The following is a 27,534-nucleotide window of genomic DNA, read 5'->3' as shown; positions in this document are numbered from 1 at the left end:
CAGTTTGCAGGTGACACATAGATTGGGGGAGGGGTGGACAATGAAGAGGAGAGGTCACTGAGGGTATGTCCAGACTACCCGCCGTATCGGCGGGTAGCGATCGATTTTTCAGGGATCGATATCTCGTGTCTCATCTAGACACGATATATCGATCCCCGAACACACCCCTGTCGACTCCGGAACTCCACTGGAGCAAGCGGCAGTAGCGGAGTCGACACAGGGAGCCGCGGACGTCGATCCCGCGCCGTGAGGACCCGAGGTAAATCGATCTAAGATACTTCGACTTCAGCTACGCTATTCACATAGCTGAAGTTGCATATCTTAGATCAATACCCCCACACCCCACCCAGTGTAGACCAGCCCTGATACGAGGATACCAGAATCTCTTGGTAAACCGGGTGCAAGCAAATAAATGTGGTACAGCCAAATATAAGGTCCTATATTTAGGAACAAAGAATGGAGACCATACATACAGGATGGGGGACTCTATCCTGGGAAGCAGGGACTCTGAAAAAGACTTAGGGGTCAGGGTGGATAGTCAGCTGTACATGTGCCCAAACTGTAACACTGTGGTCAAAAGGGCTAGTGTGATCCATGCACATATATGCAGGAGACTCTCGAGTAGGAGTAGGGAGGTCATATCACCTCCGTATTTGGTACCAGTGCAGCTGCTAGTGGAATATTGTGTCCAGTTCTGGTGCCCACAATTCAAGGATGGTGTTGATAAATTGGAGAGGGTTCAGAGAAGAGCCACAAGAATGATTAAAGGATTAGAAAACAGGCCTTATAGTGATAGACTCGAGCTCAATCTATTTAGCTAACAAAGAGCAGGTTCAGGGGTGATTTGAAAACAGTCTATTAGTATCTACATCAGGGAAGTTGTATGGCCTGTATCATGCAGGAGGTCAGACTAGATGATCAGAATGGACCTTTCTAGCTGTGAAATCTCTGATTTTTGCCTTTTAGAAACTGCTTTTTCTTTTAAATAAACCTTTCAATATTGCTTCAGTCTCCAGTATCCTCTAGGAGATTATTTCCAGGCTGGGTCAACCCAACCTCTGGGACACATAACTTGCTCAGCTCCTTTGAGAAGTAACTCAGCCCTGATCGCTGGCGGGTCAGAGAATAGCCAGTCTAACTGACCTCATGCCAGGCCTAACTGGCACATACTGGAGCAGAGAGGAGCCACCTGGCTTTTTAATGTAGCTGGACGGGCCATGGAGACCACAGGTCCCTGTCTGCCGCTTGCCTTCTTGAGCTAAGTTGGTTACGGTCAGGGTGCACGTAAGCCCACGTGGTTGAGCCCTTGCATGGCTGTTCCCTTTCCCAGGCAGCTCTGCCACTCGTTGCTGACGCCAGTTCCATTGTGTCCCCTCTCAGGTGGCAGCAGTCGGCGAAGTCATCAGGTTTGTCGAGCAACCTGCAGCCGTCAGGTGCCAAAGCGGACGCTCTCAGGGAAGAGATGGAGGAGGCGGCAAACAGAGTGGAGATTTGCAGGGTACCTCTCACTCTCTCTTATCTCACAGCTGGAGAGCCCATCACCGCTCCAGTATCTCTCCCAGAGAATGGGAGAAGGTTTATATGGGTTGGGGAATTTGGGGCTTGGAGTTGCAGGCCTAAGCTGGCAAGCAGGTCACAGGTGTGGGAGAGTGATGCCAATGGAGGCCTGCTGTTCCCAGAAGTCCCCGCCCGCCCAACAGGCAGCGTCAGCGGCCCTTCTCTCAGGCTCCCTCCCACAGCCCTGCCAGGAATCCTCACCCTTTGCCAGGAGGAGTTGCTGGTGCAGGGAGAGGAGACTTGTCTCTCTCACCACTTCAGAGCCCCTCAATCACCATCCTGCTACACCAGGTGAGACCTACCCTCTGCAGCTTGGGGATAGCCCCTCCCCCTCGCTCCCAGCACCTTCCCCCTGCCTCCCATTCAGCCTAAGGGCATGCCTGCTCCCTGACCCTCTCTTCCCCCAGGTTGGGGAGAACTCTAAGCTAACAACTCTCAGAGCAGCTGGTGAGCAACTTCTGCCCTCCCGTGTCATGCCCAGGTAATTAGCAGGTGCCAGGGTGTGGTATTGCATTGTGAGTCGTAGTGGCACAGTGTGTGCAGTGCCCGAGCCCCAAGAGGTAACCAGCACTTTCCTCCAGAGTTTGTTCATTTGATAAGAGTCAGTGTGGACGAAAACCAATGACTGAAGGAAGGATGTCCTCTCCTCCCTTTGCCCTCCCACATCCCAGCTCCATCTGGCAGTGTTTGGGGTTGGAAAGCAAACTCTTCCAGTATCCTCCATCCTAGGGGACTATGGCAGGGGACTGTTGCAAAATTCAGCACCGATAGTATGTTGAACCCTGGTATACTGACGTGCAAGAGAAGGCATGGTTTAGTGGTTAGAGCATAGGACCAAGAGTTAGCAGATCTGGGTCGTGAGCTCTGCTCTGCTGCAGACTGGTTGTGAGAGACTGGCCAAATCACATCCCTGCTTTGTGCCTCAGTTTCCCCCATCTGTAAAATAGAGATGCTGATACCCAAACATCTTCTAGTAAATAGAAATAAATGACTGTTTACCTCTCAGCATAATGTGGGACTTCTTTCATGAAGAGGAAGATAGTGTTGAAGAGGGAGAGTACTAGACTGGAGCTCAGAAGACCAGAGTTCTATTCCTGGCTCTGCTGTGGGCCTGCGGGGTGACCTTGGACAAGTCACTTTGCCACTCCATGCCTCAGTTACCCCATCTGTATAATGGGGATAATGATACTGACTTCCTTTGTAAATTGCTTTGTGATCTACTGATTAAGGGTGCTATGTCAGAGCTAGGTGTTATTACTATTGTAAGTTGCTTTGTGCTTCTCTGTTGCCTTCTGCTCAAGATTTCAAAGCATTAATATGTATATTTTGAGCTAGATTTTAAAAAGTGCTTAGCTCCCACAGCTGGAGCCAGATTTTGTGAGTACTTCCAAAATCTGGCCATTCCATTTACGCACCTAAATGGAAACTGAGCTTTCTTGAAAATCTATCCCCTACCTGTTTGTGCACTAACTCACGTGGTTTTATGGATGTGACTGTGTGTATTCAGGAATTCCAAACCAGTCTAACAAACTACTGCTTAAGAACGGCCATACTGAGTCAGACCAGTGGTCCATCTAGCCTTGTATCCTGTCTTCTGATAGTGGCTGATGCCAGATGCTTCAGAAGGAATGAACAAAACAGGGCAATTATTGAGTGATCCATCCCCTGTCATCCAGTCCCAGTTCTGGCAAACAGAGGCTAGGCACACCCAGAGCATGGGGTTGCATCCTTGACCATCCTGGCTAATAACCGCTGATGGAACTATCCTCCAAAGAAGAACTTGATAAATTCATGAACCCGGGTATAGTTTTGGCCTTCATATCCTTCCCTGGCAACAAGTTCCACAGGCAAACTAAGCATTGTAGGAAGAAATATTTCCTTTTGTTTGTTTTAAACCTGCTCGGGCGACCCCTGGTTCTTGTGTTATGTGAAGTGGTAAATAACATTTCATTTTTTATTTTTTCCACATCAGTCATGATTGTATAGACCTCTATCATAAACACAAAAAAGAAGCTTACAAGAAGTGGAAACTTGGACAGATGACTAGGGACGAGTATAAAAATATTGCTTGAGCACGCAGGGGTGTAATCAGCAAGGCCAAAGCACAATTGGAGTTGCAGCTAGCATGGGATGTGAAGGGTAACAAGAAGGGTTTCTACAGGAATGTTAGCAACAAGAAGAAGGTCAGGGAAAATGTGAGACCCTTACTGAATGGGGGAGGCAACCTAGTGACAGATAATGTGGAAAAAGCTGAAGTACTCAATGCTTTTTTTGCCTCAGTCTTCACAGACAAGGTCAGCCCCCAGACTGCTGCACTGGGCAGCACAGTATGGGGAGGAGATGTACAACCCTCAGTGGCGAAAGAACTGGTTAAGAAGTATTTAGAAAAGCTGGACATGCACAAGTCCATGGGTCCAGATCTAATGCATCTGAGGGTGCTGAGGGAGTTGGCTGATGTGATTGCAGAGCCATTGGCCATTATCTTTGAAAACTTGTGGCAAATGGGTGAGGTCCCAGGCGATTGGAAAAAGGCAAATATAGTGCCCATATTTAAAAAGGGGAAGAAAGAGAACCCGGGGAACTACAGACTGGTCAGTCCCCAGCAAAATCATGGAACAGGTTCTCAAGGAATCCATTTTGAAGCACTTGGAGGAGAGGAAGGTGATCAGGAACAGTCACCATGGATTCACCAAGGGCAAGTCATGCCTGACCAAACTGATAGCCTTGTATGATGAGATAACTGATGGATTTGGGGAAAATGGTGGACGTGATATATCTTGACTTTGGCAAAGCTCTTGATATGGTCTCTCACAGTATTCTTGCCAGCAAGTTAAAAAAGTATGGATTGGATGAATGGACTATAAGGTGAATAGAAAGTTGGCTATATCGTCGGGCTCAATGGGTAGTGATCAACAGCTCAATGTCTAGTTGGCAGTGGGTATCAAGCGGAGTGCCCCAGGGGTTGGTCCTGTGGCCAGTTTTGTTCAACATCTTCATTAATGATCTGGATGATGGGATGGATTGCACCCTCAGCAAGTTCATGGATGACACTAAGCTGGGGGGAGAGGTAGATACGCTGGAGGGTAGGGATAGGGTCCAGAGTGACCTAGACAAATTGGAGCCAAAAGAAATCTAATGAGGTTCAACAAGGACAAGTGCAGAGTCCTGCACTTAGGATGGAAGAATCCCATGCACTGCTACAGGATAGGGACCGATTGGCTAAGCAGCAGTTCTACAGAAAAGGACCTGGGGATTACAGTGGACGAGAAGCTGGATATGAGTCAACAATGTGCCCTTGTTGCCAAGCAGGTAAACGGCATATTGGGCTGCATTAGTAGGAGCATTGCCAGCAGATCGAGGGAAGTGATTATTCCCTTCTACTCGGCACTGGTGAGGCCACATCTGGAGTATTGCGTCCAGTTTTGGGCCCCCCACTACAGAAAGAATTTGGACAAATAGAAGAGAGTCCAGCAGAGGGCAACAAAAATGATTAGGGGGCTGGAGCACATGACTTATGAGGAGAAACTGAGGGAATTGGGCTTATTTAGTCTGCAGAAGAGAAGCGTGAGGGGGAAATTGATAGCAGCCTTCAACTACCTTAAAGGGGGTTCCAAAGAGGATGGATCTAGACTGTTCTCAGTGGTGGCAGATGACAGAACAAGGAGCAATGGTCTTCAAGTTGCAGTGGGGGAAGTCTAGGTTGGATATTAGGAAAAACTATTTTGACTAGGAGAGTGGTGAAGCACTGGAATGGGTTACCTAATGAGGTGGTGGAATCTCCATCCTTCGAGGTTTTTAAGGCCCGGCTTGACAAAGCTCTTGCTGGGATGATTTAGTTGGGGTTGGTCCTGCTTTGAGCAGGGGGTTGGGACTAGATGACCTCCTGAGGTCTCTTCCAACCTTAATCTTCTATGATTCTATGATCATATCCCCACTTAGTCATCTCTTTTCCAAGCTGAAAAGTCCCAGTTTTTGTAATCTCTCTTCATATGGCAGCTGTTCCATACCCCTAATCATTTTTGTTGCCTTTCTCTGTACCTTTTCCAATTCTAAAATATCTTTTCCGAGTACAAGCAATTTGCGACTCACTAGGTGTATATTTAATTTGATATACTACAGCTGGTCAAAATGTTTAAAACATTTTTATGAGAAACGTCATCGATTTCAAATGTTGACAAAAAAGGTGGGGGGAATGTCACAACTTCTTTTCTCCGATCTCTAAAAGATATGTAGAAAACACATGGAAGATTGAGAAATAGGCACCCAAGTTAAATATGCATACAGCTCTACAGGTCAAGTTACAGTCTTTTAATATTGGCCAATGGTTTTGTCTTGTCCTGTCCTGTCCAGCCCTTGAGTTACATAATGAAACTCTGAAGATTGTGTCAGTGTATTTCACCCCCGGTACTAATGCTACAAACCTGGAGAGACAAGGTGGGTGAGGTGATATCTTGTATTGGACCAACTCCTGTTGGGGAGAGAGACAAGTTTGTGAGCTTACGCAGATGACTTGAAGAGCTCTGTAAGCTCGAAAGCTTGTCTCTCTCCCCAACAGAAGTTGGTCCAATACAAGATATTACCTCCCCCACCTTGCCTGTCTAATATCCTGGGACCAACATGGCTACAACAATGCTGCATATTACAAACTATGAAACAGTCTTCAGGTATGTCCATGCTTTGAGCTGAAAATATAATTCCCAACTCGAGACATACCCACTCTAACTCTGATGAAGATGGCGTGCTAAAAGTAAAATGGAGCCACAGCTGCATGACACGCAGGAGGGTCTGTGCTGCCCCAATACAGTCCTGTCTGAGACCTTTAGTACCTGCTTGGGTGGCTAGCTCCTCGTGCTGCCACGGCTACGCTTCCGTTTTTAGTGCACTGTCTCTATCAGAGGTAGGGTGGGTATGTCTGCTTGAGCTAGAAATTTTACCTTCCAACTCCAGCATAGATGTACTTTACTGAATAAGTGCTGACCATTACTAGTTTGAGCAATAATGGGCTGTATATTTAATGAACCACTCAGACAAAAATAGCCAAACAGAGATTGAAAAAAGCAGAGCATTTACGTTGCGTGCAATGCATCCCTTAGGGAACAGGCGGCATTTGACTAATCAGACGCTGCTTCATACCAGCCTACTTAGGAACAGTTTGTTGCAGACTGATGGCTAATCATGATCTCAAAAGAGAGGGAATGGGGGGAGAGAGAGAGAGTGTTTACAGCTTTGCATCCAGGGTTTCTGTGCATGGGTCCATTCTTCTTTTCTTCTCCTCCAAAGCTCCTTTTGTGCAGAGTAACTTAATTTTATTCCATATAAAGTCTGTTTTTTGAGCTGAGTATCAGAATTGACATTGGCATAGACTTTCATGCTCCTTTCAACACTAATTTGTTGTGTCTGGGTGTGGTTAGATTTGTTCTAAAGTTTATGTCTCTTGAAAGGCTTTGAAATAGTCAGTGACCTGCTTCTCCTCTCTCAGCCTAAGAATTATACCAGTAGGGAAGCTGAATTAGTAGCATTGTTAATTAAACATGGTTTTCTGCATTAACGTGACCATGGCCCCGATCCTGCAAACACTCATGAATATGTTTAACTTCACTATGATGAGTAGCCATTGGAATTGATGGGTAGGGCCAGCTCCAGGCACCAGCGCAGAAAGCTGGTGCTTGGGGCGGCCCATGGAAGGGGGCGGCATGTCTAGGTCTTCGGCAGCAATTCGGCGGCGGCGGGTCCCTCAGTCCCTCTCGGAGAGAGGGACCAGCCGCCGAATTTCCGCCGAAGAATGAAGCGGCGTGGTAGAGCAGCTGCCAATCGCGGCTTTTTTTTCTCTCTCTCTCTCTTCACCTCTTGGACAGCAAAAAAGCTGGAGCCGGCCCTGTTGGTGGGATTACTTCCGCTATAAAGTTAAGCACATGCATATTGGCGGGATCAGGGTGCCCGTGTTTGAATATGCAAAAGCAATGAATTTTGCAATACTTTGTCTGCCATAGTGGAATGACGCTTTTCTGTCTGTCTGTCTAATCTATCCATCCATGTGCTGAGCTTTGTTTGAGTCCGGGAGGAGCTGCAGTGATGAAGTAAAGACACAGAGGGCTGTTCCTGATTATCCCTGTCACACAACCATAAAAGCCTGACAGCCTTGCGTACCCTCAAGTGCCCTGTTCCCCCCCCACCCCGGCTCATGTTTATGGCCGAACGTCTGCGTTATTTTCCTTAGGGACTTTTGTGTGTCTGGCCTGAAGCTGGAAGGCCAGGCACATTGCCACTTAGCCACGAGTGTCCATGGGCAAAGCCCTCCAGGAAATGTTTATTACGAATATAGGTTGGGGAGAAATGTCATTTACTTATACTGCTGTTTTAGTTTGTTGCTGGCATAACTATCCTAGAGCTTATTAAAAAAAGGATTCTCCACAATATCTGAAATCAACCCGGTCGATTGTCCTTCTCCATTTGGGATCAGTCACAACACGGCAAAGGGTGCGTGTAGTGAAAAGGAGAACCATACATTACAGCTGAATCACAAGCCAATAGCCTGTTGACCTGACGTGACAGGGGCATAGGGTCCAGGAAAGGGTTAGTGGTGACAGCCATCCCTGAGGTGGGGGCAATAAAACCTCATGAAATGTCTTGCTTTTTAAAAACCTGTCAGTAAATATAGCACAAATAAGTGGGAGCGAATCATGCCACTGGTCCTAGCCTGGTATAGTCTGGGCAGGGGCTGTTAAAACTTCCCACCCACCCACATGAATCCTGACCTGCACCCCCATCTGCTATTCCAGTCCAGGGGCTCCCTCAAAGCTCTGCTAGTGCACTGCAGCCCTCCCTCCCCTGGCTATCCCGCACCTCTGCAAATACACCTGAGCCAAGGTCTCTCGCGAGCAGAGACTGGCACCTGTGCTGAATTATGTCAGTTTGTGCAGTGGCTTCATAATGTGGACAGAGGGAGGCAGGGGCTGGGGTTAGACAATTCCCTCTGAGCCCTTCCAAAAAAAACCACCAGACTTCCATGTGTGAGCTAGGGTCAGTGCAGGGTTTAAACCCAGATCTTCAGAGGTGAAGAGTTATCCCATTCTGCCACCGACAGCAGATCCTCAGAACCTCGTTCTTTATAGGGCATTGACTCATTCGCCACAGTGAGTGAGCCTTGGTAAAGAAGTTTCCCTGTGTTTTCCCCCAGTCAGATACAAGGCCCATATCCGCTGTTCTGCAGGTGAGAGAAGTGAATGGGTTTTTCTCAGAAAAAGGCTGTTTCCATCTCCACCTTCACCTCCTCCTCTCCTTGCGCATCCACCCCCTTTCGACCTTCACTGTCATCGGCTCTGCCTCTGCCTCCGTGCCCATCTCCATTCTTGTCTCCAGGCCTCGACTCTCCATCCCCGTGGTTGGTTCAGACTCCATCTGCACCTCTGCTCCCACCATACCCTCTCTGCACCCATCTCCCCATGTCCCGACCATGCTGTCCTCACGTGTTCCCTTAGGACAATGGAGCTTACACACAGAGAGATCACAAAGTCCCCTTTGCCATATCCCCTTGTTAACTTTCAGATATTTTCTCCTTTTTTAAATCACACTTTCCTGTCCCAGCAAAACGAGAGGGGCGTGTCCCCCACGCTTGTCTCTTACGTTTGCACTTCAACTGTTTGACATTCGTGTTTAACAAAATTCATAATGTGACAATAAAACAACCAAAATCGCTCTTCTTCCTCTTCCCACAAGACCAACAAGGGCCACACACAGGGCACCACTGACCATCCTAAGATTGCCAATTGGAGAGGCTCAGATGCTGAGCTGTTGAAGGTATATTTCTGATGGTAGCATTTAGCTCCTTGCTGGGGGTTTCCATTCCCTGGGCTCACATGTTCTGTTTACCGCTGGACTTTGGGGGAGGGGGGTTGGAGGGATGGGGGTGGGGCAGGGGGCAGGAATGTACCCCTGGAAACGAGGTGCCAATAGAGCTAGTACCGACTGTGCATGCTTCTGACAAGTGCAGCTGTGTCACATAATCTAGATCTGCAAACAACCACACGCACCCCACCTGATGTTCCCACAGTCCTGGGTCTCTTGTGAGCAGAGGCTGCCAGCTGTGCTGATTTTGCAGAGACCCAGCCAAGACCCAACCATTTCACTTGTGACGCCAGCAGGATTTGAACCCAGATGTGCAAAAAGGGGGGTGCTGGCCCTAACCTGCTGTGCTATCTAACCCTGCTTTCCTTCCTCCCTACTCAATGAAACTGCTGGACCCCCTCTATGGTACTTGTGTGGAGACCAACCTCCTGGACAAAACTGCTTCAGGAATTCCACAGGCAGGACCCTTACAAAGTAACAGTGGGACCATTGTTGAATGCAAAGGGCACCTAAACAGAACCTGCAAAGCCTTTACCCCTTGATGTGTGCCCAGTGGGCAGCTGTGCGTGCAGATGTATACATGTACATCCATGTCTGGGGTTGAAACATGCCCACACAAACATAGTGACTGCTCCACTGGTGCTTAGGATAGAATAGTACTTAGGATAGCCCTTTGTGTAGATTTACAGAGAGCAGAGTCAGATTGGGGTGTGATAGGTACTGAGGGCTCTGCAGTTGGCATGCGGATGCTAATGTGGCATATTTTGACCGTGAATGGATGAGAAATCGGGGAAAGCCACCAGAGATCTCAGAGGGTTTTAGGTGGGCCAGTCCCTCATTGTCCTCATGTCTGCTACCCCTGAGTCAAACTCAGACCTGGGTGTAACCAGCCATGGAGGTCAGTGGAGTTATACCCATTTACATTGGGTCTGAATTTAGCAAGATTCTTTCCGAAACCAAAGGCAGGGGAAAACCTCCCAACTTTCCAGCATCTCAGATCTTTGATGCATCGCCATTCAAGGCACAATGATCTCTTTCAGATCCATCTAGGCTCTGATATCCTGCTCTCCCAACATGTGTGGGGTTCCCACAACATTCTGCTCTCTTGATGTGTGTGGAAGGAATGCTTTGTGGAACAGAATATTGGATTCTAGATCCACCTTATGGATCTAAGGGGGAGATTCTTGCTCTGAACAAGGTGTTTTATTTCTCTTCTGCAAATCCTGCAGTGTCAGCCTCCCTGTCTTGTACTCGGACTGGTAACGAAAGCTGAGCCACGCAGGATTGCTAATGCCAGATCTGTATCTATTCCCTCCCCCACCCAATCTATGTTTCACTGTCCATGTTCCCAGTAGCCAGGATCAAATGCACCATAAAGTCTGTGCCATTTCCAGGTGGCCTGCAAAGGCAGTGCAATCCCAGCAGCGTGCAGCACCGGCCTGCAAGCATCTCTGACCCTGTGTGCCGGCCTTCGAGCCTGATCCACCTGTAAATGATTGCAATTGCTGGTCAGGGTGGTTTGATTTTGTGTGATTTACTTCTTGCTAATTCTGTGCTCTCCACAGGACCAGCTCTCGGCTGACATGTACAATTTCGTGGCCAAAGAAATAGACTATGCAAACTACTTTCAAACAGTAAGTGCCAGTGGGGATTGGGCTTTTCTGTCTGTGTCCTTCCCTCGTGCGTGATGTCTCGCTGGGTCCCTCACCCAGATGCCCCTCCTCCAACCCCTACCCAAGTGCCCCATGGTTCCTATGGCAGGATGTAATATCTCTCCCTTGTCTTTTCCCCAGTTAATAGAAGTGCAAGCAGAATACCATAGGAAATCATTAGCACTTTTACAGAACGTGTTGCCTCAGATAAAAGCACAGCAGGGTAAGTGCACAGTGTTTTCTTAATTGACGGCATGCTAGGCTAAGACGGACTGGAGCTCAGGGCCCCAGCTGATTAGCAGAGGGCATGATGAGAGAGCCCCTCGTGTCCAGCACTGCACTGTACCCATAGGTGCTGTCTGTCCCCTTTCCCTGAATCATCAATTTTTTGCTCACCACCAGAGGCAGGATTCTGGATCGGGTGGAGCAGGGGTTCTCAGTAGCGAGGCCATCTCACAGACTGTTGCCCCCGTCCCAGTCCGAAGCAGTTCCACCCACCCTGCACAGAGCTGATTTACTGGGGAGGAAATTCCCCACCATCTTCCCAAGTCACCCCACTCCTGGACATACCCTCCTCAGCAGGGTCTCTTTCCCTTAAACTGTCGAAATCGGTTCTCCATCGGTTCCTCCTCTATCTTCCGAGTCAGTCCCCCCGGCCCCAGCAAACACAATCAGTGCCCTGCAGCCACAACGACCCCCCTCTCCGGCAGTGACTCTGGCCTGCGCACTGCCCCGCCTTCAATGCATTCACCTTGCAATGGCTTTTCAACAACCCTGCTGTCTCTCGCCCACAGGACAGTGACTCGCCTCTCCTCCCCACCCCCACACGGGATCGATTGCCCCCACTGAAACCCAGATCTTCTCCCCCACACGCTTGCCAGCCACTGCCAATTGCACCTCCCTCCGCAGAGCTCAGCTCTTCTCTAACCCTGGGCCCGTCAGGTTCTCTCCTGCTTGCAAACTCTTCTGAGTCCCTGCTCCTTCAGGCAGGTTGCACCCACCCCGGTCGTCTCCTCCTCACGCTGCCAGCTGGGTCTGGTCTGGCTCTCCGTCAGCCCCATGGGCTTGAGATCAAATGGAGCCAGAATGAAGGGGAACTTAGGGCATAGGGAGCAGAAGGAAACCTGGACTAACTGGGCCACCAAACTAGGCTTTCCCCTCATTCTTTTAATTAACACATGGCACAATGTGCAGCACTTATTAGAATTCAAAGAGGGGAGTCTCTTGCTGTTGGGTTTCCTTGGGGGAAATAACCTTTCCCTTGCGTCATATGAACAGACCATGCAGACTCCTAACCGCCCCCGAAAGGAGGTGGATTTCTTCCCTTGGGGAACTGAGTGACACAGATGCATTCATCCATGCACAGTTACGCACGCTCAGACGCATGCATGCAAAGCCTCTTGCACACACACGCCCCCCGCTGTATGCACACACAGCCTCGTAAGCATACGTTTGGCCCTGATCACGCGTGTACACACACACATGTGCAAGCTCGTGCACTCCCACACTCATGCTTCGGGACATTAAGTAGGAGAGAATTCAGGGGGCCCTTGGGACCGGCTGATCAGCCAGGCTAGAATTGCTTCTAACTGCCTGCCTTGGCAATGGAAAGGAATTCCTCAGCCTGCCCAGAAATACAGATACAGGGAACTCTCTCTCTCTCTCTCTCTCTCTCTCTCTCTCTCTCTCTCTCTCTGCTGAAGAAAACAAACCCTGGAACGCTCAGTCCTAAGCAGCTGTGGGCTTTGTTTGTGGCCGCAGGCTCATACTCAGGACTTTACAATTCCACCCTACAAGATCTCCTGGGCCCTGAGAACCTGCCACCTTTTAAAGCAGCGTTGTTTTTCCCCCCTTTTAAAGCAACGGTCCTGTAGCTATCAGGCTAATGCCCACTAGCGGGCATGCAAACAGCTCTAGTGGCGCTCTCATTCCCAGGAGCAACCCCATGCAGTTGCAGCTTTATTTCCCTTTTTGGGAACTGCTGCCTGTAAATTACTCCTGCCACCCCCATAAGTATATTGCAGGGGTGGCCAAACTTACTGACCCTCCGAGCCGCATACGATAATCTTCAGAAGTTCGAGAGCCGGGTGCACCTGCCAGGGCTCGGGGCTTCTGCCCTGCAGCAGAGTGGTGGGGCTAGGGGCTTCAGCCCTGTGCGGGGGCACTTGCCGGGGCAAGGGGCTTCAGCAAGAGTGGGGCTGAAGCCCTGGGCACCGGCAGGTGCCTTCCATGGGGCTGAAACGCCTAGACTGCCTTGCCCGCTAGGCAGAAGCCCCGAGCCCCACCATCCCGCTGCAGGGCAGAAGCCCCGAGCCCCACTGTCCCGAGTCCCTAGCGCCACCAATCCCGCTGCAGGGCAGAAACCCGGAGCTCCCCCTCCCAGTCTGGTGGGTGGAGAATGGGGAGTTGTGGGGGGCGGGGTCCGGCAATCCGCAGTTTGGTATCCCCTGGTATATTGAACACACAAAAGCGAAGAGTTAGAATAGCAGGTGGGCCCCTGTCCCAGTCAGGGCTGGGAGCTCAGAGGGCTGCACCAGCCCTTAAAGATCCACCCCTTATTTTTTGATTAATTTCAACCACGATGCACCATGATACTCTTGTCCCCTGGGGATTTCCCACCCCAGGAGCCATGGCAGCGTTTATGCCAGTAGAAGCCCAGTTTGAAGTTTAGCCATGCAGTGAGTCGATGCATTTTGCCCTCTCGCCTCTGGAGGCTGGAGTCGAAGTAATAGCTCAGGTCACTAGTGAATTGAGTGTGATAGGTCTCACGCTCCACCACTGAGCACAACTGGCAGACCCTGGTCAGCCGAGGGAGGCCCAGGACTGGATTAGCCGGGGATGCTCCAGGGCAAGATTGAGGGGCATTAAGGGAGCTGGGCGAGGGACACCGTGCACAATGCATGCCTGCTGTGCCGTGTGCGGCTCCTCTCGGTGCTCCCTGCCAGTCTGTAGACCCCACGCGGTCCAGAGAAATAGCAGTGATGGTTTCATTGAGGCTTTCAGGCAGCCCTCAGGTGGGTGAGGCTGGGTGTGATCTGGCCTGGTGGCCACATGGGGGCTTGGCGTTCAGATCTGCGCCTTGAGCCAGCAGGGGCTCAGGGGCAGCCTGCTTGGCGCCAAGAGGAGGGGCTAGCCCGTGGTTCCATTGCCGACCCCACACTGGCTGGTCCCAGCAGCAGTGCTGGGGGAGGGTCAAGCATCAGCATGGGACATTGAAGAAGCAATTCAAGGGGGGGGGACACCGGGGGGATCGCACGCCCTGGCTCACCTAGACCCGGATATAGATGCATCCCAGACATGCATTAGCTCCCTACGCACGCACACGTAAATGTGGGATGTGGGGATGCGCAGCCCTGCAACCTCACTGCCAAGGGAGCTCCCTAACTGGCAGAGACGTGGCTGTCGCAGGAGATGGGGCGGGGGGCGGGAACCTGCGCGGCTTTCCCAGTGGGCGTATGCGCTCCCCTAAACCAGCACGGCTTCCTCTCCCTCCTGCCCGCTCTGCGGATCCGTGTAACAGAAGCCTGGATCGAGAAGCCCTCCTTCGGGAAGCCGCTGGAGGAGCACCTGGCCGTCAGCGGGAGGGAGATCGCCTTCCCAATCGAGGCGTGTGTCACCATGCTGCTGGAGTGCGGGATGCAGGAGGAGGTGAGTCAGGAGCCCCCCAACTGGGTGGCTTCATTCCAGACACAGATAATCTCCAGCCTTTCTCCCCCTGAGCACAACTGTCGTAATGATCCCTGCTGCCCTTAAAACCTCTGACCCTCTGAAAAGCCCCCTCCTTTATTCCCCCATTGAAACCCTGCCCTAGCCTCTCTGGTATTTCCAAACACTTCCTCTGCAAAATCTTGAGGCAAGCCCCCTCCTTCAGCTCTTGTGCCCAGCCTTTGGTTCAGCGGGGAGAGCAAACACTGCAGCCTCTTCTCAATCTGTGAATGAGCCGCCTTGGAAAGCAGATCCTGTCTTGACTGGTCTTGGATACACCTGGTGTAAATTGGGAGCAGCCCCATCGAGGTCCCTGAAGATACACTGGGTCCCTCGCTGTGTCCCTTTGGTACAGAGCAAGGCTGCTCCTAAAGTAGATCATGCATTCCTAAGACAGGCCAAGATGGGCCAAATTTGGTCATGTTATAAAGAGGTGCAGTTGCCATGGAGGCCTCTGGTCCAAATTCAGAGGCACTGTTTAGAGTGGTGTAAGTAGCACAGGGAGTGCATGTGGTAATGTGGTGTAGTTTACAATTATTTGGACCCAGTTCTCCTCTTGGATCAGTTTATGTCCACCAAATTAAGTGGCGTCACTTCTGATCTACACCAGGGATGAGCCCAACCTGTTCTGTTTGAGGTTTCATTTGCTTGGAAGCCTGCCGCCTGGAGAAGCACCTTTCATATGGCTTGGGGAGGTAAGGGCGCACCCTGCTGCTCCGTGCGGCCGCATCCAGTTGCATAAGGAGAGCAGCTGGCTGACTGAATAGAGCTGCTGCCACGTCTAACTCCCGGTTTGTGTTTGGAGTCTGTTGCTTTCCTTTGACTTGCCTCCCTTAGACCAGCTCACTCTGTTAGCACAGTCCTGCGTTGTTCCTAGGGCAGTTGGTCTCAGTTATTTAACAGTGAGTTTGAGACCTAAGTAATTCCTTGCCTGAAGAAAGCGTGTCCCAGTTCAGAACCATACAGGCAAAGTAACCTTTTCTTTTTCCTTGCCTTGAAATGAGAGGAGAAAAGCAGGGAAGATGATTTAAACACAGCAGGGATTGGAGCGTGTTCTGCGGGACTCATGCACATGCCACTGTTGCAGTCCTTTTTATTGCATTCACATGGTAGAGACAGAGCTTATAAATATGGAGATAACCATCCCTCTTCATTATGCAGAGACCAGGAAATAACGAATGATGGACAACCCCCTACAGGTTCAAAGAAGCAACAAAGAGCTCAGATGTTTCTTCAGACCTTGTTGGAAATACTCAGACCCTTTGATCTATAAAGTTGGGCTGGGAATCTCCTGAGACTGCACACATCTGATTATTTTCGGATGCTTTCCATCCTAGCTGGGGAAAAAAAAATTCAAAGGAGCAGCTTTGCTCCGAGTTTTGGTGCTTCCAGACCTTGCCATGATCGAAAAACGCAACTGGGGCCAGGTCTACACTACAGCCCTACAATCCACACCCTTGAGTGACACAGCAACTCATGTAGACAGCGCTATTTCAGCAGGAGAGTTTCTCCCGTCAACACAGCTAGTGCCTCTCGGGGAGGTGGATTAACTACACTGATGGGAGCAGCTCTCCTGTCGGCACAGAAGTGCCTTCACTATACGTGAAGACCAGCCCTGAAAAATTGAAAAGCAAACCTAAAAAAGAATTTACAAACCTGTTTGTACTCTCCAGGGTAGTTTGATTTGAGGGCAAAACTTTGGGTTGCTTCATCCTTTCTCTTGAGCAATTCGTCCGTCCCTATATATCAGAGGTTCCCAAATTTTTCATATTGCATACCCCCTTTCCAGATCTACCAGCTGCTCTCATACCCCTACTCCTCCCATCACTGATATGTTGTGTGTTCCTGTTAACACAACCTATCTTTAGCCATCTGCCCATATTTCACTGTTACATACAGATATAATTATAGTGCGACATATACAACCAAAGTAGAGACTGGACAGTTGCTGGGCAGCTGAACCCATGCTGTCCGGTAATTGGAGATGAGGGCTCTGTACATCTGCGTCTCTGTGTTCTCATTGGTACACCTTGAAGTAAATTAACTACCATATTGTATATAACAAATTCCCATGGAGTTTTAAAGCTTCGTCTGAGTTGCCTATTATGAAAATGCAATAAATAAAATACTAAGTAAAATCCACCATTAGACAATTTCTCCTGTGTACCGCCCAGAGATGTCTCGCATATCCCCAGTGGTGCGTGGCCCACGGTTCAGGACCCCCTGCTCTAGATGACAGTCAAAGTCAGAGAGAAGGTGGGTGAGGTAATATCTTTCATTGGATAAACTTCTGTAGGTGAGAGAGACGCTGCACAGAACTCTTCTTCACGTCTAGGAAAAGTGTCCCAGTTAACTACAAGGTGGAACAGATTGTTTAGCACAAGTAGTTAACTCATATTTTCAAAGACCTTTCAAGGTGAAGTGGCCCGTTAACCCCTCTGCAGTCATAGGACAAAAAGGGGGGTGGGTGGGTCACAGATTGCTGTAATAAGCCATGAATCCAGTGTCTTTATTAAGAGCATGATTTTTACTGTCTAGCAAAGATCCGAATTTAAGCTGCCAGGCTCGTCTTTTGAAGGTGTTGTGCAGGTTTCCTTTGAGGATGAGGATGGAGAGGTCAGATATAGAATGAGCATTTGGGGAAAAGGGGGTAACAGGCTGTTTTTGTCTTTTACCATATTTCTGTGTGAGTTCATTTGAGAGCGTAGTGATGGTCTGGTTTCACCCCATAGTTATCGGGGCACTTAGTGCCCTGGACGAGGTACACCACCTGTTGTGATAGGTGCGTGTAGGACCCATAGATCTTCAAAGAGGTGGAGTGGGAGTCAAAGTCAAACCTTCATGCTTTCTCCCATGCTGCCCCCTTGGTCAGGAGGCGCGTTCCCCATTGACAAAGCTACCGCCTTGGGAGCTCCTGAGTCAGTGAGCAGCTCCCCTTTGCTGCTGCATTTAACCACAAACTTCCCTCCCTTCTCCCCTGCAAGCAGCTTCAGTGCCCCCCGCCCAACTTTTTCACCCTGATGTTTTTCACTCTTAAGATATGAGCTACCTCCCAGCTGCGCAGCCCCTGGGGGCTGGCAGGCTCACGGCGCAGTTGGGCACATGTGGGAGTGGGGTTTGTGGTAGGAGTGGCTCCTAGTTCACCCTGCCCCACCCGCTGCAGAATCCCATGTCTCTACACTGCCAGGTTCTGACTCCTTGGGAAGCAGGGCACAGCAAAGAACTGGCAGGGAGCTGGCTCGGAGGGAGACGTGGAGAGTGGTGCCAGCAGCACTGGGATGGGAGTGGGGAGCATGAGGCTCTCAGCCCCCCGGGGGTGGTACTTTTGTCCTGGCTTAGGACCTCCCCCAGGGGTGACAGCTCACATCTGCTCGACTTCCAGCTCAAACGATGCCTCTTTTACCGGCTGGCACCTGGGATCTGCAACACCAGCTAAGCTGTCGCTGCCTTTGGCACCATCACCATTAACAAAGATGCTGATGCCGCCACTGGTCAGAACAGACACCCCCTCGCTCCCCCGTAACTGTCAGTGTAACCACTGGTCAGTGTGTGTAACAGGTCCCATCTGCGCCTGATCCTGGGGGAATGCAAGTCAGCTAGAGACCCTAGCTCTTGATGTAGAGACTTTAGTGCCGGAGAGCCCTGGTGCTGGCCAAGATGGCAGCTGATATATCGCCTTGCTGGGGCTACCAGGAGTACAAGCTTGTTTGTGTCGGCAAAGGGAGCAGGTGTGACTTGAAGCGGCCCAGGGCACAGATATGTGGAGTAACAAAGGGCCGTTCTGCAAAGACTCTCCTTGCACCATGTCTAATCTGCCCAGTTCCATGGGCCAGGCCCCCAGCTGGAATTGCTCCATAGATACTGATTTACACCAGCTGAGGATCTGACCCTACAACCCCACTTCAGTTCTGTGTGTAAGTTAGGTGAGCTACGGGGATTCCCACGCTTCCTACATCCGTGATTTCCTACTAAACCGCATCCAAGGTGACACCACTAGGTCAGAGCCTGACCCCTAGGCTGGGTATTAAGCTGGCACCTGGGTCACTCTGGGGCTCGCGCCCTAGGGGTGCTGTGTTCTGCTGTTGCCATGATTTTAGGAGTTTCCTGCTGGGGCTGACATCTCCCCTGTCTCCTTTGCCCGAAGGGTCTCTTCAGGGTGGCTCCTTCTGCATCCAAGTTAAAGAAGCTCAAGGCGGCTCTCGACTGCTGCGTGGTGGATGTGCAGGAATATTCAGCAGACCCCCATGCCATTGCAGGTAAAGGGCATTGCCACCTTGGCTTTGGTAACAAGATTATGTGCTACTCTAGATGATCCTCTTTCAGTCGAGGATCTCCAAGCACGGTTCATGCTGTACTGGACTCAGCCTGTGCAGTGGGAAGTCCTATTGCCTGAACCTGGTTCGAAGTTTTCCAGCAGAATTATTTCTCCATCTGAAAATGCTGACTCATCAAAAGCAAAATGGTTTGTGGAAATGTGCTTCTTCTGATGGCATTTTGTTTAGAAAAAAAGCAGAGTGGAGCTTTCTGACACGGTCAGGACGCAGCTTTTCAACTGGCCATTTTGAAATGACTTTTTGTTTCCGTTTTTTTTTTTAAATGATATAACGGTTAAAAAGCCGAAATTGGAACAAACAATTTCAATTTGACCAAAATGAAACATTTTGAGCCAAAACAGGTGTTTTTTTCAGAATTTTGTTTCTTTAGAAATTTGGGGCAGGGGGGTTCTCCTATTTCAGAATGGAAACAATTTTGAAATGGGAGAACTACCCCTGAAACGGAAAACCCATTTTCCCCCAAGCTGTATTACTGTCCCATGCAACTGTGCATATGCGATTTGCTGCTGTCATTTCTGGACAACAAGTAAAGAGACTGGGGCCTCCCATCAGGGTTAAAACTCAGCCTGCTAGAGAGGAGTCATAAACGGCTTCTTTTGATGTTTCGTTGTATAGTTTTTCGAGCAATCTATTCACTAGAGGAAAGTTGTTAACAAGAGTCTGAACTCTGTTGCCCTGTTCAATTCTAAGCTTGAGGAGAAAACTGCTGAGGAGCCTTATCAATCTGTTAACATCAAGTACTGATTTAACTCTAGACATAGGTAGTGTAAAACAATTGTGTTCTGCTTTAACTGAATGAATGGACCAAATTGTGCTCTTATGCTCCTGTAAATTCTGGAATAACTATTCTGGAGTTGCATCCAATTTACAACAATGCAGGAACAAATTTTGGTTCATTATCTCTTAACTTTTAAAAATATAACGAATGTATGAAAAACAAACTTTGAAATATAAATATAATTGTATTGGGCATTAAGGATGGATAGAAACAAATGTGGATTTGTTTGATGCCAGTTTGGAAATAAAATTTGTCCTCTCCTTAAACACTAAATATATATATAAATTATACCTACTAATGTCAGTGCTTCTAAACCTTCAATTTCCCCTGGAGACTTTCGTCAAACTATTCTAGCGTCTCTATTTTCTGTGCTTGTCGACAGTCCTGTTCATTGCAATTGAGGACGAAAAAATAGTTTTGATCAGAATCATTGATGGCTTCAGACTTTCCCTGGTTTATTGTGATAAACAGATTTGCCAGTAAATGTTACATTTAAAAAAGTAACTCTAAATGTTAGGACACACATTGTGCTTATGCTATTTAGCCAAGTTACCAGTCATGCTAAAGCAACCCAAATACAGTTGTAATAACCATGAGATGCTCCAAAAACATGGCAATGACTGTGAGATGAGTGGATTGATAATTAGATCATTTTTTATTCTTTTGTAATGGAGTTTCCAACCTGGTTGTTACAAATTTTGTCAGTGAACAAGAGGGTTTCTGAATGAGGCCCCCTCCTTACTGGCCTGCTAAATATTGATTTGGTTTTGATAAAACTTTTTTTATTTGCATCCCTCGTGGACTTTGAGGCCAAGTTTTTCAGACACCTGGATGATTTGGACTCCAAATTCCTATCAATTTTAAGGAGACCTGGGCACTCGCATCCCATTTGCCACTTTTGAAAATGGCATAGGTCCGTATGGTGAGATACCATGAAGTGTTGTGACAATGGCACATTTCCACAGTGTTAAGATGATGTTCCTTTCTTGATCCAAGATGGTTTCCCTTCTCTTTCAAAACCTGATCTTGGGAGGTGCTGAGCACCCTGGGCTGCAGTAATGTCAGTCGCAGGGGAGGCTGCTCAGTGCTTTGCAGGATTTGTTCCTCAATGAAATGAGGGTCTGATCTTGCTCCCATTGAAGCCAGGGAGTCCAATGTCATGGGGCAGAGCCCACGGAGAAAGGAACGAGAACAGGAGAAATGGCGAATGTTTGACAGGATGTTAGTTGGTTTTCTTGGCTTTGGTTGAAATCATATTAATGAGGCTGCTGGTCAGAACATACAGCTTGGCCTTTGTGCTTCATTGAAGGGGCTAAAGTCCCGTGCCCAAGAACCAGCCAAGATCCTTACACTCCAACCTAGGAAAGCATCCTACTTTGGTAATGACTGGCCAGTGTTCCCTTCTGTCTCCTAGGGGCGCTGAAGTCCTATCTCCGAGAGCTTCCAGAGCCTCTCATGACCTTTGAACTCTATGACGAATGGATTCAAGCTTCCAAGTGAGTCCCAAACGCATTTTCCTTTGTCCTTGGCCTCATGCACCTTCGACCTCTCACCTGTCCTCTGCCTCTGCTAATTCAGCTCCCCAGGGTTCATCCAGAGGCTGCTCAAGACAATCTGAAGCCCAGGGCAAAACATCAGTGTGCTGCCCCCTTGGCGTGTCACAGACCAGTCTATGGGAGTGTGAGTTGCAGAGCACTCTAACTGTCCCGTGTAGACCGTCCTGGTGCAAACTGAAATGTACCTAGTATGCATTTATAGAGTCCTGTTTGAAACAGGACGACATCAGCATGAACTAGGTACCTTTAGTTTCACCAGCACGGTCTGCAGAGGTCAGTTAGACTTAAGCACTATATGTTTGAGCTCACTGCAGTTCATACCCCTGTAGATCAGTCTGCAAAGCTGTGTAGCTTCTCCCAGAAATCTGCCTCTAGCTAAAGCAGCCCCGGGCTTCTTTTCACATCCCAGATGCCTCAGCAGCTGCAAATCACTGCTGATGTTTTCACCTTTGTCCCCCAAATGTGGAACCTTTCCCAAAATTGCCCCAGCTCAAGGATGAGGACAGGCAAGATGGAGTACTGCAGCGGCTTAAAGTGTCAGAGCTTTAGAGCTCGGCATTCAGTGTCCTGGCAGGGCTAGAAACAGGTGCTTTAGCCCATTCGAAAGGTGAGATTCCTGCTAGGAGAGGCAGCATGCGTGTCTAGCTCTGGAAGGGCCAGCTGTCAGGCCTTAAAGTCGTGGAATTTTTGGGTAGAGAAGAGTTGTTCTTTAAAGGCTTATATGGATTCCCTCTGAATCCTGTGTAGTGGGGCTGATGGTAATCTAGCTCTGCAGGGGGATGGATGTGAAAATATAGGTGAGGTCTCCATGGCTATGGGGCTGGTACCAGTGTGACTAAGGGATATGAAACTTCCAGAGGAAGGATGGTCTAGTGGCCAGGTACCAGCCTGAGGCTGGAACTGAACTCGGGTCTCCCCTGCTCTGCCACAGATTTCCTGTATGACCATGGGCTAGTCACTTAGCCTCTCAGTATTCAGTTCCCCATCTAAGAGATGGAGATGACAGCACTGTTCTGCCTCAAAGGAGAATACATCAAAGTTGGTGAGGCGTTGAGTTCAGTAATGGTGACAGGATAAGCACCCAAGTGCTTGTCTATGTGGCAACCTTCTGCTTGCTGCTACTCGAAAGGGCAGTACATCAAGCTGCCCTCCAGGCTTCACACTGCACTCTCGCTGCATCCACACAGGACGTTACTGCGTGGCATGCTGGTGCACTGGAGATTGAGCCCCTGCCTTGCCAGACAGTAACTTCTCATGTGGACAAGCCCTGAGGTAGCTATCTAGACCCTCCCCCTGGCGTGTCCACATAACTGAGGTGATGTGTCATGTATCAGAGATGGATTAAGGATAAATCAGGCCCAGATAAACAGAGGTATACAGTTTCCCTCCGTCCACTTCAGTCTCTGTATGTACACAGTCTCTGCAGTCCTCTCCTGGGGATTGCCTTGCAGCCGACCTCTGTTTTGTGTAGGGGATGGGAAGTAGGTCTTGCCCTGGAGCAAAGTGCTGGGGGAAAGGGTTCATTCCCCTTGTTGAGGCAGTGCTGGTACCTGAGCCACTGGGAAAACCTGGCCTTTCGCAGCTTGAAATGGAACAGCTCAGAGCCAGGGCCCTGGTCATGCATGGTAGCATCACTGCCTCTCTGAAGGACTCGCTCGCACTCAGCAAACGTGCTCGCAAACTTGGTGCCTTCTCTAGAGACAGGGCTGAACTATGGTGGACGGTCAGGGCCTTGCGTTTGTTTCTGGGCTGCTCTCTCCTTCCCCGTCCGAAAGGGGCAACTCTGTATTCGCAGCAAATGCAGAAATGCACCAGACTTGGGGATCTGACCAGTCAGCCTCTGTATTCATGCATTCCCTCCTGAGGAGGGCAGGGGCCTGGCTGAGTTGGTGGGCTGGAGGCCTCCCAGCTACACTCGCAGTCTTTATTGGTCCCATGCAGGCCTGGAGTTTCTCTCTAAGCACCCGAAATAAATAATAAAAGCAAGGCTGGGCTCAGGCACCAACATTCACATTCGCTTTCTGCACTGGACGCCCCCAGGCTGGGAGCGGTTAAATCTGGAGGGGCTGGCTCAGATTGTTACAAAGACAAGAGCCGCTTGCAGACTCGGGATCCCGGTTCAGATTTCAGCTGCGCCCCAGTTGTCAGGGCGTTCAGATCTGGGGCCTCATCTCTTCTCAACAGCTGAGCGCTCAGCGAAGCGAGCGGCCTGGCCGTGTGGCGTACTGACCAACTAATGCCAAACTACGCTTCCTTCCTAGCATCCAGGACCAAGACAAGAGGCTGCAGGCCCTGTGGAATGCCTGCGAAAAACTGCCCAAGGCCAACTACAACAACATCAGGTGAGTGTGTGGGGCAGGGGGCTGTGTCTACATACAGAGTTGCCATTGATTTCACTTCAGGTGGGATTTTTAAACCAGTTTCATTAAACTGGTGCCAAAGGCTGTGTGGAAACTCTTACAGTGTGGTTTAAACCAGCCTTATTTTGGTTTAACTTAAGTCAGTTAATAAGAGCATCCCATGCCCACTGGTGAGCCTGTGATCTGGGTCCCCCTCTGTGCCCAGTCCTCAGAGGATATGAGTCTATTACAGCCCCAGGAAGGGCGCTTTAGTTCAGCCTGTAGCAGCTTGTGCTTTTAGCTCTGGAGGTCACCAGCTCACTCCGCTGGGTGCAGATCAAGCTGGCGGCTGTCGCCCATCCACACCACCGTTTGCACTGTTGTAGCTAATTGGTCTAAAAACCAACGTCCGTTAAACTGGTGACACTTTTTTGGGTAGACAAGGCCTTAGTGGGAGGGTGGGGGCTTTTCCCTCCTCAGGCGCCTGCCTAATGCCCACTAATGTCAGTGGGATCTCTGCATGCCTAGCGATGCAGGCCCGACCCTGCAGGCGGCTGAGCTCTCAGCTCCCCTTGAAGTTGGGGCTTTCAGCACCTGCCCTAGCGAGTGCTGCTGCAGTAGGCAGGGAGCCTGTCTGGTCCCCAGGGGTTCTGTTCCAGGCCCTGTGCTCTCAGGTGCTGAGGGAAGGGGAGCTGTACGTTGTTGGGAGTGGGGCTCAAGTAAAGTTGGCCATATAGGTCAGAGCCTGAACCCTCCCAGAGTGGGCCCAGGGCTCATGTCCCGCCACATCCCAGTAATGAGCACGAAGGTCCTTGGCGGGGGAGGATCATAGGTTCCCCTCTTCGCCCTGGCCCCCTCGCCCCCTCATCCAGCCTGCTTGTGAACTGAACTTAGTCATGGTGGAAAAGCACCAAACTCACTTTCCATGGGAGGATGGCAGGGAGATCGTCGCCGGGGAGCCTAGCTCCGACCTGCCCCCTCTCACCTTTCCTGGCCTTTGGGAGAAGGGGGATGGGCAGTGAAGCCCAATCTCTCAGTCCGCCCAGGATCACAACGCCAGGGCCTCCTTCACCGTGCGCTGGCCGCAGGAGATGCACTTTGGGCCACTTTCCCTCTAATACGGGTCGAGCCCTCCTCTTCTAGTACCCACGGAGCTAGCGGCACATGTGGGGGTCAGACCAGTGCCGCAGGCCCAAGCAGCCCTTTGCAGGTCACTGGGGACACCTGCCACAAAGCGAGAGAGGCCCCTTCTCTCCCGTGTTGTAAGATATTTCACCGGGGATTCCAGGGAGTGTGGCACCCAACTCCCATTGGATTTCAATAGGCTTTGGGCACCTAACTCCCTTAGGCCCCTTTGAGAATCCCTGCCTTACTGTATACTAGGAGATACAGTGATTAATGAGGAAAACCTTGGAAACTGGAGCTCCAGGCAGTTGTTGGGCCAGGACAAGGTGACTGTTGACATGTCCATGCCCTCGACACAGGAATTTGCATTCCCTCCTGTGAGCCACCATCCTCTGAATCTGCCAGCCTTTGGGGCATACTGACCGTGCCAGTTGCCCAGGCCTTGGGGGAAGGGCACTTCCAGAGGCTTGCTGTCTGGGCAGGGTGGGTTTATCGGCCGCTAGGATTTAGCGGTTAGCCCCCGAATGGGATAGGATTTCCTGCTGGATTTCATTTGTGTGACCGAGCGCTGAGACCCCGGGCGTGATCTGATCGTCGCCCTTTACATTTTTAGCAATGAAAATCAATCAGGCTTTGTGGCTAGCCACAGCACTATCTCCCAGCCTTACGCAAGGGAACTGGTGGTGGTTAGAGAGGGAGGCTGGGAGCTGGGACCCTAGATTCTCTCCCCAGCTCTGCCCCAGACTCAAGGGATGACCTGGGACAAGTCACAGCAGGATTGTGAAGCTTCCTTCATGTTTGAGAGCCGCTTCGAGCCTCTCAGAAGAAGGACGCTGGATGGTAGGCAGTGCGAGGATGTTGATCTCAGGGTGGTGTGCGGCACTCACTGAAGTATTGACTTGGAAGCTGCCTCGAAAGAGAGAGGCCGAGGTGCCTGGGGCTTGGGGAATAACCTGCATTCGGTGCATGGTTTCTCTGTGAATGTCGGGTGCAGAGGAAAGCAGTTGTGGGGAACATGCACTGCAGCCCACCGGCCCAGGTGACACTGCAGCCTCACCCTCTGCCTCTTGATCGCCTCTGCCAGGTACCTGATCAAATTCCTAGCAAAGCTAACGGAATACCAGGATGCTAACAAAATGACACCGAGCAACGTGGCGATAGTGCTGGGCCCCAACCTCCTCTGGCCTCAAGCAGAAGGGTAAGCGGAATCCACTGGTGCGTGTGTGTGTAACAGGGTCCCCTCAGTGCCCAATCCACGGGGATACGTGTCTGTTACAGCCACTGCTAGGGACCCTTGACATTTTAGCTCAAGCTGTAGCAGCTCAGAGTTTTAGCTCTGGCAGTCCCCAGTTCTGGCTGAGATGGTGGTTGTCACACAAGTACTGGGGAAAGCAGGATAGAGCAGCTCCTGGGGGTGGACGAGACGGGTGAACTGGTGGTTACTGCTTCTGTTGCTGTTCTCCTTCAGCCCCATCGGCTCCTTAGCGGAGCATCCACAATCCCTGCTGAAGTCAGTGGGAGCTGTGGGCTCTCAGCACATCTGGAAATCAGGCCACTTAGGTAGGGTGTGTTTTTAAAATGCTTTCCCTAAACTTCCCTAGGACCATAGATGAAAACACATCCCCTGCCCCATAGAGCTTAACAGTCTAACGACAAGACACGCTAACGTGAGGCACAAGAGGCCGTTCCAGCAGAGGGAGGGTGAATGGGGAGAGTTAATGCTGAGAAGCGTGGGTTGGATGAAGGGGTGGGTTTCCAGGGGTGAGGAGAGGAGGGGGTTCTGGGCCTGTGAGAACAAGCAGACTGCCCCATGTGTCGGGGGCAGCATGGACCGAAGCAGAAGTAGGGAGGTGAAAGGAGAGAAATGGAAGGAGCAGAATGGTGCCCACAGAAAAAGGAAGTGATGCCATAAACGAACGTGCAGTTGGGTTCAGGCTCCTTTAATAACATGATCCATAAGCTGACCACTGTTCTTGCCATGATGGCGATGTCCCTACGCTGTGGCTAATGTCCTGCTGCATAGAATTACCCCGTGGGCCAAAGTGTCATGTAGGTAAAAATGTAGGGAATGTAGACACTAGTAGGGAATGATGGGCCAGGTTCTCAGCTGGGAGTAGCAGCAATACAGTGGAGCTCTGCTGATCTACGCCAGCTGAGGATCCATCCCAGAAACATCATAGTCATTGGAAAGCACTTGAGACGTGATGTGTTCATTTAAAAGCATCTAGCGCCTGAGAGAAGCGCTTTATATTAGGAAGGTAAAGGGAGGGTATCGAGATGAGAGAGGGGAGGCAATGGGTTAGTGTGCTCCCGGGGCTGCCCCTCCGGGCATTTGCTGCACACCTGACATTCATCACCATTATTGTTCTCTGCTGAGAACTGGAAAAGCCGGGGGGGGGAGAAGAGCTTCAGAGCAGAACTGAGGGGCACGGGCAGAGCTGTGGGTGAGCCCATGGCTAGAACCGCAGGTGGCTGCAGGGCAGAACTGAAGGGCCTGAGCAGAGCTGTGGAAGGGCACAAGTCTGTAATATGAGGCTGATTGGAGGGTCCCGCTGGACTAGCAAGGGAATTGCCAGTCAGGACTGTGGTGCACTAGCAGAGCTGCGTTAGAGGAGCAGGGGGACCACGTCAGGCCTGGCACAT

General features: G+C 50.3%; 1 protein-coding gene across 11 annotated transcripts in view; it reads left to right on the top strand.

Moving 5' to 3' along the window:
• ARHGAP44 (Rho GTPase activating protein 44) overlaps positions 1 to 27,534 on the top strand; it is a 157,949-nt gene that overhangs the window by 105,419 nt on the left and 24,996 nt on the right. For all 11 annotated transcript variants that reach the window (XM_044982407.1, XM_044982411.1, XM_044982409.1 and 8 more), the window contains exons 7-14: positions 1,381 to 1,498; positions 10,968 to 11,036; positions 11,196 to 11,277; positions 14,575 to 14,702; positions 18,904 to 19,015; positions 21,286 to 21,367; positions 23,689 to 23,769; positions 25,976 to 26,089. In XM_044982407.1, coding sequence (XP_044838342.1) covers positions 1,381 to 1,498; positions 10,968 to 11,036; positions 11,196 to 11,277; positions 14,575 to 14,702; positions 18,904 to 19,015; positions 21,286 to 21,367; positions 23,689 to 23,769; positions 25,976 to 26,089 — 786 coding nt within the window. The remainder of the gene's footprint in view (positions 1 to 1,380; positions 1,499 to 10,967; positions 11,037 to 11,195; positions 11,278 to 14,574; positions 14,703 to 18,903; positions 19,016 to 21,285; positions 21,368 to 23,688; positions 23,770 to 25,975; positions 26,090 to 27,534) is intronic.

Source organism: Mauremys mutica, chromosome 12 (genome assembly GCF_020497125.1).
Source record: "Mauremys mutica isolate MM-2020 ecotype Southern chromosome 12, ASM2049712v1, whole genome shotgun sequence".
Classification (NCBI taxonomy): Eukaryota; Metazoa; Chordata; order Testudines; family Geoemydidae; genus Mauremys; species Mauremys mutica.
The sequence above is the reverse complement of the archived record's forward strand: the minus strand, read 5'-3'. Positions and strand labels throughout refer to the sequence as shown.